The sequence below is a fragment of the Dipodomys ordii genome, unplaced genomic scaffold (assembly GCF_000151885.1).
Source record: "Dipodomys ordii isolate 6190 unplaced genomic scaffold, Dord_2.0 Scaffold100, whole genome shotgun sequence".
NCBI lineage: Eukaryota > Metazoa > Chordata > Mammalia > Rodentia > Heteromyidae > Dipodomys > Dipodomys ordii.
Genome location: NW_012267316.1, coordinates 1,078,044 through 1,096,909, shown reverse-complemented (window position 1 = coordinate 1,096,909; position 18,866 = coordinate 1,078,044). Strand labels below are relative to the sequence as shown.

The 18,866-nt window shown below is 37.8% G+C and overlaps 1 protein-coding gene across 9 annotated transcripts in view; it reads left to right on the top strand.

Moving 5' to 3' along the window:
* The window catches only part of Dlgap1 (discs, large (Drosophila) homolog-associated protein 1), a 338,446-nt gene that overhangs the window by 158,416 nt on the left and 161,164 nt on the right, over positions 1 to 18,866 (top strand). For all 9 annotated transcript variants that reach the window (XM_013027147.1, XM_013027154.1, XM_013027149.1 and 6 more), the window contains exons 3-4: positions 4,721 to 4,898; positions 13,065 to 13,305. In XM_013027147.1, the coding sequence (XP_012882601.1) occupies positions 4,721 to 4,898; positions 13,065 to 13,305 (419 nt within the window). The remainder of the gene's footprint in view (positions 1 to 4,720; positions 4,899 to 13,064; positions 13,306 to 18,866) is intronic.

Genomic DNA, 18,866 nt, shown 5'->3' with positions numbered 1-18,866 from the left:
CTAGATATTGCAAATAAGGGAAACCATGGAACCTATGTTTCTTTGGACCTGGCTTACTTCACTTAATATAATTTTTTCCAAGTTTTTCCATTTCCTAACAAATGGGGCAATGTCATTCTTTCTGATGGCCTCAAATTTCAAATCCTCCTACCCTGGCATCCAAAATGCTGGCATTTCAGGCATATAGCACCAAACTTAGCTTAATATTCTACATGTCTTGTGTGTCTTTTGTCCCTCTGTTCCCTCATTATCACTTTTGTAGTGTTATATTTTTCAATGTGCCACTTAAATACCTTTATAACAACTGTGGTTTTTAAATTATTTTCCATCATAGCTGCTCTAGAGATTATAACATAAATCCATGTTATACTTTTAATGGTTTTCATCATGACTTCATATATGTATTTAATGTACTTTGATCAAATCACATTAACCTTCATTATCCTCTCTAATTCCTCCTCCCCTCACTGGTTCTCTTCCTTTTCACAAGTAGTTTCCCCTCTACTACAATAGCTATTCTTCAGTAAATAAATAAATAAATTGTGTGTGTGTGTGTGTGTGTGTGTGTGTGTGTGAGCACGTGCACATACACATGCTGGTAGTAATACATAAATTTCAAAAAAATGTTTAAAACTCAAGATTACCATATAAAACATGCAATATTTATCTTTCTGAGTCTAACTTATTTCTTAATATGATTATTTCAAGTTCCATCCTTTTTCTTGTGAATGATGTCAATTCATCCTCTTTAAGACTGAATAAAACTCCTTTGAGTATGTTTGTATGTATGTATACATACTGCATTTTCTTTACCCACTCATGTGTACAACATGAAACCTTAGCTTAATCAAGTTAGATTAATATCAACATTATTTCAATAATATGTCAAAATTTCATTAGAATAATCCTTTTCTTCCCTGTCATTTCTGTTCTTATTACACAGTTGCATCTTTATACTTGTACATATCATCACAGTTATTAAATTAATTCGTTCATTGTTTAAGTACGATTTCAAAAAATATCTTTGCACTTTCTTTAAACATTTACCTATGTAATTATCTTTGCCAGTGTTCTAGCTTTTCTTTCACATATGCAGGTTGCTCTCTGGTGTTGTTTATTTTTTATTCTAAAGGATTTACTATAGCATTTATTCAGAGAAGACCTCCCAGTCTTTCATCTGCAAATGATTTAATTTCTCCTTTTTAAAAAATGGTTTTGCTGTTATCAATCACTAGTTCACCACCTTTTTCCTTCAGCACTGGGAATATTTCTTCACAGGGCCTTCTGGCTTTTATGGTGTACAGTGAGAGGCAGCTGTGAATCTTATCAAGTTTTTGTTGTATGATGAGTCATTTTTCTAATTCCATGATTTCACTTTGGACTTCTAAAATGTTTTTACTTGGGTATGGTTCAATATTATCTTATCAAACTTACAGTTGCTAACCATGTTAAATACGTAAAGTTTACACCAATTTTGGTGAGATTTTGACCATTATTTACTTTAAAATATTTCTGCTCAATGTTGTTTCTTTATCTTCTCCATTTGTACCTATCATTGCATGTAAGCTATGTATCTAATGGCCTTCCACTAGTTTATGAGGATTTGTTTGGAATTCTTCATTCTTTTTCCTTTCTGTTCTTCATATTACATGAGCTCTCTTGGCCTTTCTTAAGACTTAGTGATTCTTCTGCCACTTCAAATCTGCTTAGTATTAGTGCACTCAGACACACCTGCATGGACACCCATACACACATACACATACATATATACATCCCCCTCAAAAGAGGAGTCATGGGGGCTGGGAAGGTGGCTCAGTGGTAGAGTATTTGCCTTGCATGCATTAGGCCCTGGGTTCAATTCCTCGGTACCACATAAGCAGAAAAAGCCAGAAGTGGTGGTGCTGTAGCTCAAGTGGTTGAGCTGAGGGACAGTGCCCAGGCCCAGAGCTCAGGCCCACGACTGACAAAAAAAAAAAAAAAGAGAAGTCATGGAAGCAGTGTAAGGAGAGTGTGAAAATAACTAGCAGGACTGAGAGCAGGGGGCCTCTTTAGGAGAATCAAAATGAAACCTGAACTAAACAAGTAATAAAGAAGTATTCAGGAAGGATAAATCCAGCTTTACATGTGTATAGGAAGCAAGAATGAAAAAGTGAAATTATCACTGGATTCGGAACATCCTGCATTTCTGATTTTATCACCTCGGCAGATTTTGGTTCCACTCATCCCATGTGGAATTTGTTTTTAAAGCTGTTTGGTGGAGAATTTGCATGTAGTCATGTAGGAGTCATAATGAGAAGCATCTGGTAGAAATAGCCAGCAGTGAGGTGAAAGTTTAATGTTGAGTTTTAAGAAGAACTATGGAATAGAAAAAATGTGGGAGGAGTTAATGAAAACTTAATGGTAGAAGCCATTGAGTAGATGAGTTGTCCAAGGAAAGAAAATAGAAAAATAAGAGAAGATAAACAATTGTAACACCTACTCTCTTCTTTTTTTTTTAATCTTGCAAGAGGGCTGTCAACTTTATCAGTTTTTTTTTCAAAAAAAACAGCTTTTCATTTTACTAATTTTATTTATACTTTTTTAAATCTCTCTCATTAATTTCAGCCCTTATTTTGGTTATCTCCCTCTGTCTACTAACTTTAGGTTCAATTTTTTCTTGCTTTTCTAGCAGTTTTAGTTGCATCATGAGATTATTTACTTGAGCTGTTTCTGTTTTCTTGATGTGTACACTCAGAGCAATGAACTTGCTTGCCCCTCAGGACTGTTTTTGCTGTGTTCCAGAGGTTCCATTGTGATGTATTTTCATTTTCATTCAGTTGTAGTAATTTATTAATTTCTTAATTTGTTCTGTGATCCAGGTATTATTCAGTAGCATGCTGTTCAACTTCCACATATTTGAGTAATTTCTGCACTATGCTTTATTGTTGAGAACTAGTTTGATTCCACTATGGTCAGATAGAACACAAGGGATTATGTCAATCTTCTTGTATTTGCTTAAATTCCTTGTGTGAACTATATACTCCATCTCAGAGAAAATTCCATGGGCTGCTGAGAAGAATGTGTACTAGGTTGTGGTTGGGTGGAAAACTCTGTAGATGTCTGTTAAGTCCATTTGAGATATGGTGTCACTGAGTTCAAAGTCTTCTTTGGTTATCCTCTGGTTGGTTGACCTGTCCTTTGGTGAGAATGGGGTATTAAAGTCTCCCACTACTGTTGTATTTGGGTCTATCATATTTTGTAGGTCTGAGAGTATTTGTTTAATGTATTTAGGTGCTCCATTTTTTTGGTGAATATAAATTGATGGTTGTGATGTCCTCTTCATGTATTGTTCCCTGTATTAATATGTAATGACCTTCTTTGTCTTTTAATGAGATTTTAATGAAGTCTATTCTGTCAGATATCAAAATGGCGACCCGTGCCTTCTTGCTGGAAGCATTTGCATGGTAGATCTTCCTCCATCCCTTCACTTGGAGTTTGTTTTTATCTTTGGCTGTGAGACAGGTCTCTTGGAGACAACAAATGGATGAATCTTGTTTTCTGATGCACTTTGCAGTTCTTTTTATTTTGAATGGTGAATTGAGTCCATTAATTTATGGTTATTTATGGTTATTATAGAGAGACATGTTATGTTTCCTGCCATTTTCTTTTTTTCCTAATTTTACTTCTTTCCTTTTCCTTAGTTCATAGAGTTCATAAGCTTTGTAGATTAAGATAATGATGATTTTCATTGTGAAAGTTAAAATGTATTTGTGACTTTAGCTAAGGATAACTGTGCCACTTTGTACTTTGAAATTTATGTAATCACTTAACCTCAATAAAGAAATATTTGGAGAAAAAAAAGTTACATGTTTAGAAAGGTATGTACAACAGGATAGTGTAAAAAAAAAAGTTAGAAGATGACACATTGTGATTGAATCACTAAAACTAACAACTGAGTTCTGTCCCTGACCAAAGTACTATTTTCTACATTGAAGCCCAAGAATCAAAGCCTTTTAGTTTTAGCTATAAATGTTTAGGAGCATGATTTTTATAAGAGTCATGACCACAGTCAAATTGAGTTCATTTTTAAATGAAGCAAAGTGAACTCTCTGGGTTTTATAGAATACCTTTATCTTTTTTTCCTTGTGTATGTATAGGGGGAAGGTAAGTGGGACTCGTATTCAAGGCCTCCCACCCCTGCTTAGCTTTTTCACTAAAAGCTGGCACTACTTTAGCCACGCCTCCAACTCAGCATTCTGCTGGTAAATTGGCAATAAGTCTTTCAGATTTATCTGCCTGGATTGACTTTGAACCTTGATCATCAGATCTCAGCCTCCTGAGTAAACATGATTACAGGCAAGATCCTGTAGTAGTAGTACTAGTAGTAGTACTAGTAGTAGTAGTAGTGGTAATATATTCTTTTTAATCAAGACAAATTGAAAAACAAGAGAGGTCTGAGATGATGGATCATGCATCCTTGGCATGTGTATATGCATTGGAATATTACACTATACCCCAAGAAAATGTACAGTTACTATGTCAATTTAAATTTTTTTAATTAAAATTTAAGAAGGAAAACAAAATGCAAACCTAAAAAAATATATTTCTTCTGAAATACTATTGGGACATCTCTATTATCTGCCTTGGTATTTAGGTGCTTCATTAATGACAATAGTGCCACATCTTATTACTGCCTACATTTTGGAATATGACTACATGACTTTCCATTGTTCTCTTCCAGGATCTCCAATGAACACTCACCCAAACTCCAGATCCGGAGTCACAGTTACCTGAGGGCAGTAAGTGAAGTCTCCATCAACCGAAGTCTGGACAGCCTTGACCCTGCAGGCTTGCTCACATCACCAAAGTTCCGCTCCAGGAATGAGAGCTACATGCGAGCCATGAGCACCATTAGCCAGGTAATCACCACCAGATCAACTGTGGCCATGAGTTATTAAATACAGGGGCTTAGTGAAAACTGAGATTGGAAAAGTGAGTAGGTTGCCAATCCCCAGGTAAATCACTGATGGACTAGACTCAATCCAGTCCTGCAAGGGGTGTACCACGTGTTCAGCCACAGCATGCTCCTACCAGGGGAAGTGCCCTCTGCAGATGGAGGAGGCACAACGTGAGGATCCTTGGAAAGTCATTAGCAATTGGAACCAGCCAATTGGTCAGGAAGTTGATGGATGAGGGATCAGTTATGAAGATGCTTAGAAGATAAATACACAATATAGGTTGCAAGGCAGTGTCTAATCATAAAAGTTATAGAGTATTAGGCAAGTTAACAAAGCAGGACTTGGGTAAAATGGATCCTAAGGAATGGTACATATTGGTAAAGAAGTAGAATCTTACTGTTAAAAACTGGTTCACACTTTCTAAGTAAAGATCCTGAATCACAACAAATCAAAGACCAGATAAAAGGGATTACATCAAACTGAAGAGTTTCTGCATGGCAAAGGACATAGCTAGCAAGATAAGCAGAAAGCCCGAAGAATAGGAAAATATCTTTACTAGCTATGCAGACAAGGGCCTCATATCTAAAATATGCTTAGAACTCAAATAGGTAAACCCCCCCAAAAAATCCTCAAAAAGCCAACCCAATTAATCAATGAGCTGAAGACTTAAAGAGAGATTTCTCCAAAGAAGAAATAACAATGGCCAATAGACACATGAAGAAATGTTTGAGATCACTGGCCAAAAAAGAAATGCAAATCAAAACAACATTGAGATTCCACCTCACCCAGTGATAATGCCAATATCAAGAAAATTAACAATAACTGATGCTGGCAGGGATGTGGTTAAAAGGAAATATTACTATACTATTGATAGGAATGTAAATGTGTTCAACCATCCTTGGAAGCAGTATGGAGGCTCCTCAAAAGACCTAAACATAGACCTTCCCTATGTCCCAGCAATCCCATTCCTGGGCATCTATCTAATTGACCACAGACCAGGCTACACTAGAACCACCACCACAACTATGTTTATTGCTGCATTATTTACTACAGCTAAGGTATGGAACCAGCCCAGATGCCCCTCAACAGATGAGTGGATCAAGAAAATGTGGTATATATACATAACGGAATTCTGTGCTTCCATCAGAAAGAACAGCATTGCTACATTTGTTAGGAAATGGAAAAACTTGGATAAAATTATACTAAGTAAGCTAGGCCCAAAGAAACATAGGCTGCTTGATTTCTCTCATTTGTAATCATTAGAATGTGCCTCTAAATCTACAAGTAAATCCAATGGACAGTAAAAGACAAATAATTACACTTGGAAATGATTAATTAAACAGCAATCTAACCATTCACACAGTAAGAGTAAAAGCAGATATCCTTAGGAGAGGATCGCAAGGGATAAATAGCTATGTGGATATGATCATATAAAATGATGCTTATCAAAATGAACTCCAAAAAATTGAAGCAAGATGGGTTTTTGTTTTTTTAGGTGTGTGTGTGTGTGTGTGTTGTTGTTGTTGTTGTTGTTGTTGGTCGTGAGTCCTGAACTCTAGGCCTGGGTGCTGTCCCTCAGCTCTTTAGCTCAAGATGAGTGCTCTACCACTTGAGCCACAGCACCACTTCCAGCTTTTTCTGCTTATGTGGTGCTGAGGAATCGAACCCAGGGGCTCAGGCATGCAAGGCAAGAGCTCAACCACTGAGCCACCTTCCCAGCCCTGCAAGAGTGTTTTTAAAATTATTACTATTGTACTGTTTGCAGTTCCTTTGTCTTTCTTTTTTCTTTGATGTATTCCTTCTGTCACTGTTTTTGTACACTTTATCTTGTATGTAAGTTTATCCAATTTGGGGAGGGGAAGGGGAAGCACAGAAACAGTGGGACAAAGGGAGAACCAATTCAGCAGTGATATTTACTAGACACTATGTTGGAAATGAACTTTCCAATTTGAGGGAGGGGGCGGGAGGGGAGAAAATGAGAGAAAAGGTAAAACTGTTCAAAAAAACATACTCATTATCAGACGTGAAACTGTAACCCCTACGTGCATCACCTTTACAATAAAATCTTTTTAATTAAAAAGAGAAAAAATGAGCCACTGTACCTGGCCACAAATGTTAACTAGTAAACCAAAACAATTTCAACTTCATATATCCAGAAATTAGTCTCCTGGCCATGTTTTGTGTATTTAAAAAAAAAAACATATGTTCCTATAAAATAAAGAAGAAAGGAAATAATGCTTAAAAATAAGTAAATAAATATGGGCTGGGAAGGTGGCATAGTGGTAGAGTGCTTGCCTTGCATGCCTGAGGCCCTGGGTTCCATTCCTCAGCACCACATAAGCAAAAAGAAAAAAGTCGGAAGTGGCGCTGTGGCTCAAGTGGTAGAGCGCTAGCCTTGAACTGAAGAGATGAGGAACAGTGCCCAGGCCCAGAGTTCAGGCCCCATGACCGGACCCCCCCCAAAAAAAAAAAATATATATATATATATGTAAATAAATAGAACTGGTTCACACAACTGAGCGTAAAGATTCTATATGGGCACTGAATACATGACCATCACAAAAACACTCTGAATTAACTGTAACATCCAGCATTAGTAACTCATTGGGTCAGTTACTTGGCCAACTGCTTTACTACCAGCTCTTACTACTAACTCTTACAACACTTGTAAGGTATAAGTAGCCAGATGTTAAGTGGAACTTCCCTGTGATGACGGTTGTCAACAAGATCCAAAATTTACATACCAAAAAACACTGTGGATCCAAGACTGTAAAAAAAGAGCTGCTAAGAATAGGGTCTGGGAACTCACATTTTAACAAGTATTCCAAGCTGTCATATATTTCTTACAAAAGAGTCTCCATACCCATGCATACCTACCGATCTTAGTGTTTTCCAGTGATACCCATCATCCAACCCCAGGAAAGAGTTGGAGCCTCATTCTGGTATAATTTTGGCTACCACCAGTCTATGAATAAAATATACATTTTTGTGCATATGATCATATAAAATGATATTTATCTAAATGAACTCCAAGAAATGGAAACAAACAGGGTTTTTTTGTTAATTCATTTGTTTTTGTTTTCTTTTCTCCTTTGTCACTGTTTTTGTTTTCTGTGCTTTTTGTCCCTTTTTTTGCAAATTCTTTATTGTGATTAAGTGATTACATAATTTCACAAATTTCACAGTATTGTGGGATAGTGATGCTTAAAGTCACAAATACATTGTTACATTATTAGTTTTTGTTCTTACAGCATGTCTATGAGGTAGCTACTATTGTATAGATCAGAAAAGTGTACAGATTAGGAAAGTGTAGCTGTGAAAGGTTAAGCAAATTTTTTATTATACAATACATATAATATTAAATTCCCACTCATTCTGTGTAAAAATAAGGGCAAATGGATTCAAAACCTGAACAGTAACACAAAACAACAAAAGATATTAAAAATGAAATTTCAAAAAACGTATGTGTCTGGAAGAGAGGTTTGGAGGGAACAGCAAAACAAAGGAGGGAGTGAATACGTGTATGGTGTCAAGAATACTATTCAAGACTACTAATTTCATGTCAAGAAGATTCAATAGCCAATTTAAGAGGCTTCCACTGGCAAAGATAGGACAAATTTGAGTTCATTCAGAGTAATAGTTGAACTGGATTTAAAACCATCGTGGTCATCCGTTTTCCACTGCTTTAACAAATACCTGAGATAAACAACTTAAAGGAAGAAAGGCTTATTTTGGCTCACAGTTTCCGTTCCAGTCCACAGCCTGGAGGGAGGAGAAATATCATGTGGTTTGCATGTGGCAGAAGAAGCTGCTCACCTCATGGTTGAGGAGAAAGAAGTGAAGACCCAATATTGTATCCCCTTTCACCCCTTCCTTCCACTTACTCCACGCCTCTTAAAGGGTCTACCAACTTCTAGTAGCACCACGACTGGTGACCAAACCTTTAACACGAGGGTCTTTGGAGACACTTATCCAGACCATAACAAGGATCAAAAACTATTTTAAATTTATTTTTGTATCTTTAAAAAATTAGTTGAAAAAGCTGGCGCCAGTGGCTCATACCTGTAATTGTAGCTACTGAGGAGGCTGAGATCTAAGGATCACCCGTTCAAAGCCAGCAGCCCAGGCAGGAAAGGCCAGGAGACTCTTCTCACTAATAAACTACTCAGAAAAAGCCAGAAGTGGCACTGTAGCTCAAGTGGTAGGGCACTAGCCTTGAGAATAAAAAGCTCAGGGACAGAACCCAGGCCCAAGTTCAAGTCCTAGGACTGGCAAAAGAAAAAATTAGCTGAAGATAAAAGAGAATAAATTTATTATCTCAAAAAATTTAACTGAAAAGAATATAAATAAACCTTTAATTCTTCCATTTCTGTATGAACTAAACTACCAGATAATGTAAAAAAGAAAACATTTATTAAAATATTCCCACTAGTAATTGTAAAAGTTGTAAGATTAAATATTGCCATTTTTCTACCCTCAATGAACAAACAGATTTGAACATAAAAAAGAGACAAGCGAGACATAATGTGCTCTTTGATGAAAAACACACATGACCTCTAGTCATGCCAGAAGGATTGAACCTGAGTCAGGTCAGGTTAAAAACACAACTTAAAGCTTTTAGGAAACATGAAAAATAGAAGCACTTATCAAGTTTTACCATTAGTATGAAGTCAACAAAATATAAACTGTGGGAGGCTCTAGGGGCCAAGTGATCCAGATTCCTCAAAATTTTAAATGCAATATGAAGAAATGTTTGTTTGGGGGCCTAAGGGTACACACTTATGATCTGAGCATGCAGGAGGTTGCAGTAAGAGGAGTGAAAATTTGAGGAAAGCCTGAACAAAAAGACACTATCTCAAAAATATAGGAAGGAAAAAGTGGAGGAAGGGAAGAAGAGAGAAGGAGGGAGCAAGAAAGGGAGAAAGAAAGTACATTAAAGGACAGGTACCGATGGCTTACCCCTGTAATCCTAGCTATTCAGGAGGCTAAGATCCGAGGATCACAGTTCAAAGCCAGCCCAGGCAGGAATGCCCGTGAGACTATATCCAATTAACCACCAGAAAACTGGAAGTGATGCTGTGGTTCAAGTGGTAGAGCACTAGTCTTGAGCTGAAGAGCTTAGGGACAGTGCCCAGGCCCAGAGTTCAAGACCCACTACCGACAAAAAAAAAAAAATACATTAAAGGATATCAGACTGGATAAGACTAATCTTATGCATATTTGGATGATTTTTAAAAACTATGAAAAAATGCAGTGGAGTTTGGAATAAATTGTAGAGATAGCACTTACTATTGGAGAGTTGTGATTAAGATGGTCATGGAAATGGCTACTAGGGGTGCCTGAAAATTTTCTACTTATTGATCCTGGTGGTGTTTTCACTGGCATTTTTCTTACTGGGATTTGTTAAGTTATAGATTTGTCTCATTTGTTTTTCTATATCTGTATAAGAACAATCCTGTTAAGAATATGTTTAACCTTGATTAGTAAGTGAAAAGCAAACAACTTTCAGAATTACACTTAAGATTTAAGGTTTATAAAAATGAAATCAAGGAGGTCATACATAGCCTCAGGTTTAACATTAGTAATCCAGACAGGGATAAACATTTTACTAGTTCCTCACAATATTTGCATGTCAATCAAAAGGAGAAAAGCGAATAAATGATGTGTGCGTACCTATACTGTATAATTTACTTTACAAAAAGAATAACTTATGATGAAATCTTTAACTCAGATTCACATTCCTTGTTAAGGTTTCCTCCACTATTTTTTTTCCTTCATTCCATTTGACATGACTTGTCCATACCTTGTATCTTTACGTCTAAATGTATGTCCATATAATTCCTAATAAACATACGTACGTGTGTGTGTGTGTGTGTGTGTGTGTGTGTGTGTGTGTGTTGGGGCTTAAACTATATCCTTGCTTTGCTAGGCTGGTGCTGTGCTACTTGAGCCTTACCAGTCCATTCCTTTGCTGGTTTATTTGGAGGTAGAATTTAGCAGATTTTTCTGCCAGGGTTAACCTAGAGCCACAATCCTTGTGATCTCAGCCTCCTAAATAGCTAGGTTTATGACATGAGGCATCAGCATCCAGCTAATTAATAGAGCTGTATAGATCAATACAGATGCATATGGTTATTTGTTTTGAAAATGTGCAGATTATATCAAATTAGATAAAGGAAGTAAAATACTATTCTTTAATGTAAAGGCTATTTTTAAAAATGCAAGTTTCTTTTCATTTATATAAAGAGTAATTAGTCAATTTTTGAAGGTTTACTGGAGTGAATAATCTTTATATAACACAAGGTGAGACAGTAAAAAAAAGTCATAATTTTAGGTACACATTCTAAATTTGATTCTAATTTAATCCATTAAAGTCTCTATTACTCATGAATTAAATATTAGGAAAAATAGAGATTAAAAAGTCCCAGAAGATAACAGAAAATTCAAATTTCTTCCAACTCTTTAGGGACTTAACTATATAAAGAGAGATACTAATTTGAGTATATCCAGAATGCTGTGACCCATTGTGAATTATATACAGAAGAAAATAAATCAATGAAAACTGATCACATTCACACACATGCTCATGTACACACACATAGGGCTCCATTACACAGATTTTTCTAAACTCACTCAATTTGTGGTCCATATTAGCTTTTTATAAAGAAGAGAAAAAACTAAATAGCTTTGAAAAAAATCTTGATAATGCTTTTTAAGATTTTGACATGCTTGGGTTTGGCAGGGGGCAGAGGGAGGTTGGTTTTTGTTGTTGTTTTATTGTTGTTGTTGTTGTTTGCCAGTCTTGGGGCTTGAACTCACGGCCTGGGTACTGAGTCCCTGAGCTTCTTTTGCTCAAGGCTAACACTCTACCACTTCAGCCACAGCGCCACTTCTGGTTTTTTTCTGTTTACCGGTACTGAGGAATTGGACCCAGAGCTTCATGCATGCAAAGCAAGCTACTCTACCACTAAGGCTTAGTCCCAGCCCTTTAGTTTATTTTTGGGCAGAATGTATCTTGCCAGAAAATAGAGTATGTTTCCACTCCACAATGGAGCATCCGTCAACATTGACACTACCTAACAAACTAGTCATTTTTAAAAAAAAGTATCATATAACTATAAACCCTCTGTACATCACCTTTACAATAAAAATTTTTAACCACATAAAACCACTAGTTTTAAGATACTATCTGCTGAAAACAAATTATCTTGAATATATGAGCTACTCAGATCATGAATTGATAAAATTCCTGTTTAAAAATAGAGAGAGCCTAGGTTGTATCTTAAGGATAGAGCATTTGCCTAATATGCATGAGGCCTTGGGTTCCAACTCCAGTCACAGGTAAGAAGAAGGAGAAGGGGAAGAGGAAAAAGAAGAGGAGGAGAGAGGAGAGGGAAGAGGAAAAAGGAGAAGAGGAAGAAGAAGAGGGAGGAGGAAGAGGAGATATAAAAGGAGATATAAAAGAAAGTTTTCATCTTTCATCCTGGAGCACACATTGCAATAGGGCTTCCTGTTCTCTATTTCGTTGCATTCGAAGACAAAACTCTCTTCCTTTAAGATGTAATTAGTGGGCTGGGAAGGTGGCTCAGTGGTAGAGTGCTTGTCTTGCATGCATGAGGCCCTGGGTTCAATTCCTCAGCACCACATAAGCAAAAAAAGCCAAAAGTGGCGCTGTGGCTCAAGTGGTAGAGCACTAGCCTTGAGCTGAAGAGCTGAGGGACAGTGTCCAGGCCCAGAGTTCAGGCCCCACGACAGATTAAAAAAAAAGAAAGATGCAATTAGTAGCCAGGTGCTGGTGGCTCCCACCTGTAATCCTGGCCAATTCAGGCTGAGATCTCAAGATGGAAAGTCCATGAGACTCATCTCCAATTAATCATCAAAAGGCTGGAAGTGGAGCTGTGGTTCAAATGGTAGAGCCTCAGGCTTGCGTGAGAAGCTCAGTGGCAGGGCCCCCAGCCCTGGGTCCAAGCCCCAGTAAGTTTCATGGCGCCTTTAGCTCCATACCATTCCCGTTCTCATCGGGCACATGAAGGATATAACGGGCTTGGGGTTTCATGGGATCGGAGGCTGCCTTTCCTTCTGGGAACTAACAACTAACCATGAGGCGTTGGCCGTGTTGGTCCTCAGGTGAGCGAGATGGAGGTGAACGGGCAGTTTGAGTCCGTGTGCGAGTCGGTGTTCAGCGAGCTGGAGTCTCAGGCGGTGGAAGCCCTGGATCTGCCCATGCCCGGCTGCTTCCGCATGCGCAGCCACAGCTACGTGCGGGCCATCGAGAAGGGCTGTTCCCAGGACGACGAATGCGTGTCCCTGCGCTCATCCTCCCCGCCGCGTACCACCACCACGGTGAGGACCATCCAGAGCAGCACCGGTGAGTGAGCCCGACCGGGCGGGAGCAGCGCGGGGCCTGCCTGGCCCGAGCTCTGCGCAACCATCCTCAAAACACTGGGCCCTTGCTGGCTTCACACTGAGTTACTGGTACCAGATACCACCCATGACTAGAGTGCGCATCGTTTCCCTACATGCGTCTGTTCTCACCTCTAGCTACGTGCACACACCACCTTCCCTGTCCATCGCCATCACCGGGGTCAGGCAAGTACAGTACCGTCAGGGAGGGACAGCTGCGTTGATTCCAGTCGACCTTTACTCTCACTAAGAAGGCTCTAAGTGACCCCCAAAGAACCAGAGAGCTTCTTGTGAATCACAAGGTTGGATGGCTTTTGAAATTCCAAGATAACCTCCAAATGACTCTCCCAAAAGATCCATGAGAAAATAAGAAAGAAGAGATGCATGCCACGTCCCCATGATGTTGATTGAATGTTTATCTTTATAACACAAAAACAAATTTATTTCATTGTTTAAAAAAAATCTTTGATCATATACATATACTTAGCATCTCTTTTTCCCTCCAATTTGTGTTTAGATGTTTGCTGTTAAATTGTGTTGTTATCAATAGACTTTTTAGGTACCAACACACACAGAAGAGCTTAACTAGTGAAGCTTAACTAGCTTCACTCGTTTCCATGACATTGGAACCTAGGTAGTAATATAGCCTTGAGCTCTGTATAACTATAGAAGTAAACAGTTGGGTTCCAAGAAGAAAAATTCTCTCATTTTAACCAGGCTCACCCTTATCACTGAACTATGAGAAAGGCCAAGGGTTGGGATATAAGTGAACCCTCTGTTAGAGTCTTCAGTGAAACATTTCTCAAATTACTAAAATGTCTACATGCAGAAGTAAGTAGACGGAAAGGCTGAAGCAAAAAGGAAGCAGACACAGTATAGACAGAGATGCCAAGCTTTTTGTTCTGTTTTAGTCATCCATCAAGTAGCTACAATGAATCCGTGTTTTTAGCAAAAGCAGGCTTTCAATTCCTGCGAAGTAACCTCAGCAACTATGATCATAGCCCACACATCAAGTATGTTATCTCCAGAAGGCTAGTAATGTATTATTTCACTCTGTGACCTCCAAATTAGATCAACTACGAGGGAATGCTGTGATTTTTGCTCTGACAGATTGTCTGACGTCTGAGTTGATTCTGGAACTTGCTGGTGACATTTTGGGGGATGTATTTTTCTTCAGTAACAATTTCCCTTTGTCATTTGTGTAGCCATCTTGAACCCTAATAGGAGCATATTCTAACCTTGTGGCCAAATTTGATTTTCTTTTACAAAGCTGTTGAAAACCATATGTTAAATGCTTACTCGTAATTTTTTGTTTTGGCATTGTTGGGGGGTTTTCAATCCCCTGGCAATGATCCCTTCCCATCGCAGGAAATACTTTTTCTTTTGAAGTATTTGAAGTATTTGTACTTTTTGCTAAAATCTAACACGCCCAACAGGGGAAGGCTGGAGCCATGAAGGATGTCTGTCCTGTGTTTTTCCACTTAGAATCTGAGGAGAATCTGGCTTTAGCCAGAGGCCTCCCACAGAGGCCCCCTGTGGGAGATTATCCAAAGCAGTGAGGAAAAACTGCACAGAGGTAATTTATACCCTCTCTTTGGGCTCCATGCGTCTTCTTCATGAAAACTAGGCCTCTTCTAACTGCAGCTCTCTGGGCATAAGCTCTAGGCTCCACTTCCCTCTCAAGGACTCAGGGACAGGAAGATGGGATTTGCTTCTGGTGAAGTACAGTGAGGGTGTTGAAGTATAATATGCCAGATTGTTACACAAGGAAGCTGCTGACTACACTTTTAATGATCTCATATTAATTTGTTTTCTTTTACTATTGGTTTCGTTCTTATAGTGGAGCAAACATACTTTCATGTAAAAACTAATACAGATCAACCTATTCTTGAAAGGATGCAACCACTCATCCAAAGAACTCAGGGCTGTCTTTGCTCTATATTAAATTACTTTCCCTATGTATACAGGCCACATATACTTCCTGGTTTAGTGGAACCTGACATCTACTTCTTTCACATCTCTTCTTCTTTTGCTAGATATTCATGAACACTCACAGTACATTGCATGTTTTTTCCTTAAACTATCTTGAACCTGAAAAATAGTCCTCATTTTTTTGCAAGCTGCTATTATTAGGGATAATTTTCCCCACAACAGTCCCTATTTGAGACATTGCTTTTGTGTTAGCACATTTTAATTGTTCCAACTTTTAACAAAATGTACTGTTAAGGTTTTCTTTTATTCATACTAGCAAAAGGAAATTACAGACAATAGTATGCAGTAGAATCGGATAGCAAATGGGAGGGAGCCATTAAGATGAGCTTGGCTTTCATTGGCCACAGGGATGTTTGAGACATCATTGTTATTAACTGGTGATTGAAGACAAATAGAAACATCTCTGAAAACAGAAAGGGAATTCGCAAGTGGCTGACCTTATTCGTTCTTGGGTTTATTCACTTTTTAGCTTACCTGTGATAGAATCTTAGTCTATAAACAACTTCAGTTACCTAGAATGCTCTCTATCCACTAGAATGAAGAATTTTAAGTGTTTATTTTTAATTGATACATGATAATTGTACATATTTATGAGGCACATTATAGTGTTTCAATCAATTGTATAATGACCCATCAGGGAATTAGTATATCCATCGGCTCCAATATTTATCATTTCTTTGTGATAAAGCATTCAAAATCTTCCCTTGTACCTATTTCAAAATATAAAATGTATAATTGTTGCTCTGTTACAGTCACCCTAATGTAGTCCTCCTGTAACAGAAAATCAATTTTCCTCCTATCTATTCAGTGAAATGTCAGCCACAGATGGATAAATACCACATGATCTCCCTCCTATGTGGAATCTATGAAAAATCATCTTATAGAAGTAGAAAGCACAATACTGGCCACCATAGGCTAGTAAGGGTAGAGAGAAACAGAGCCAGGAGAGGTTGATTAATGGCACAAAGTTCTAAGATTAAAACTACCATCAGAAAGTAAAATGATGTGGAAAACACGACTCATTTGTCTGAACATTTTAGGTAAAAGTAAAACTTGATACCTCAAATAAACCCAAACCTGTGCTTCAAAATGTTGGCTTAAACTCATATCGCATATACCAATACAATGACATACATGAGTGAGTATTCTCTTTATTTCCTAGGCTAATCATTTTCTGTGACCTAGTATCAAAAGCACTCTATTGTAGCTAGACACACTGACATTCCAGTGATACCAACAGCCTAATTAAGCAGAAACACTATTGAATTATCACAATTATAAGCAGATGCATACCCAAAAAGACAGACACACATGGTAAATGGTGGTACATGCCTGTGCTCTCAGCACTCACGAGGCAGAGGCTTAAAGATCATACATCTGTGGGCAGCCTGTGCTGGTAAACAAGTTGAGATCTTCTCTTTATAAAAAGAAAGGAAAGGAAGGAAAGGATTGAAGGAAGAAAAGTGATGAGAAGGAAAGAGGAGGGGAGGGAAGAAGAGGACTAAAGTAGAGATAGAGGAGAGGGAGGAGGAAGGAAAAAGACAAACCATCAGAAGAAACACACAATAATTACCTAGATAGCAGGAATATGAGATTATAATGCTGCTTCTCTTGCCAGCCTGACCACCTGTTTTGGAGAATTCTTAAGAGTTCATAGAAAGTTCACTTCTTTCTATGGGAATGCCTTTTCATAAGGCAATGAGGGAAAGGTACAAAAGTGCAAAGGATAGATATCAATCAGAAGCCTTTGAACAAAGCACTTTTGTTTTCTAATCAAGATAAAAATCAAACAGTAAATATTTGGATATTACCTGACTAAGTTCCTTGCCCTTCTTTGAATCTTTTCAAGAAGAACTGGAAACTCTACTTACCCTCAACATGGGAGGCTCAGACAAAGGAGGAAGGAAGGAAGGAAGGAAGGAAGGAAGGAAGGAAGGGAGGGAGGAAGGAAGGAAGGAGGGAGGGAGGGAGAGAAGGGAGAGAGGGAAGGAGAGAAGGGAGAAAGGGAGGGAAGAGATGATTAGAGATGGCTGTTACCTGTCCAGTAGGGAAAGGGCCCCTGTAAATCAGATAAACAAGGAAGTACTTTGTAAAATACAAATCAGAATGCCTCTTCCTTGACTTCGATTTTAAATCGCTCAACCTGGTTTACTTTAATACTAATAATGATAAGAGCTAACGTTTGAGCACTTAATATTTGACAAACATTGTGAACTGGCTGCATAGTTTAGCACCTGTAACCCTAATGAATACTCTGGGATATGTATGCGATAGTGTCTTCATTATCTAGTAAAAATAATAATGATAAAAACAATGAAGAGTTTACACAACTTGATCAAGTTCTACAGCTAGTAAATGCTCTTAAACTATTTATCAAAAAAAATGTCTTGAAAAGAATGACCTATTATCAAATAAGTTAATATAACTCTGTTTGTGGAAGGAGAAGCCCAACAGCATTTTCTTTTATGCTTTTCTCTCAGGAATATTCATTTGTCTCCTGTCATGTTTGAAATGTGTATTTTTTTAATTGTGAAAATACCATACAGAGGGGTTACAATTACATGGGCAAGATAGTTGAAACGTGTATTATTTGTAAATTTTTTTAAAACCCTCTTTTTTAAAAGAAAAATATGTTTTGTTCACATATGTTGGCATAGTCTCTTATGTTAGTTTGTCTGTAAAAGATCTATTTAAAACTAAACAATAGGGTTTGAGGTGTGGCTTAAGTTGTAGAGCACCTACCTAGCAAGTGTGAGGTCCTGAGTTCAAACCCCATACTCTCACACACGAGAGAGAGAGAGAGAACTAAAAAGAGAGAACTAAATTTTCTACTCAAGAGGCTAAGATGTGAGACTCACAGTTCTAAGCTGGCCCAGGCAAAAAAGCTCAAGGACAGTGCCCAGGTCCTGTGTTCAAGTGTCATGATGGAGAAAGAAAGAAAGAGAGAAAGAAGGAAAGAAGGAAAGAAAGAAAGAAAGAAAGAAAGAAAGAAAGAAAGAAAAAAAGAAAGAAAGAAAGAAAGAGAAAGAGAGAGAGAAAGAAGGAAGGAAGCAGAGAGAGGGAGGGAGATAGAGAGAAAGCAAAAGAAAGAAGGAAGGAAGGAAGGAAGAAAAAAGAAAGACTAAATTTTAAAACTAAATTGAAGATGTGAAAAATAAAAATTTGAATAAATAAAGAAAAGGCCAAAGAAAAGAAAATTCTCTGGGTTTAAAATTTCATAGTGTGCTATTTCATTTTAACGTTATGATGGATTTAAGAGATCAGATTTCTAATCCCTAGATCTAGTCATGGTATCAGACAGCACTGAATAGAGTGCTGTCACTAATACGGAAACTAAGCAGGTGGAAAATTCTGTTTTGTGGCTAATAAAATTGACAGGGTTTCTCTGTCCTTGGGTTAATTAAGAAAAAAATCCTATAATAATTTAATCACACACTGAAAGGTCTCTTCATTGAAGCAAAGACACAAGATAACTCAGTTTTCAAGGTCGATCAGAAAACACAAATTAGAAAAGTAAGCTTTTTTTTTTTTTTT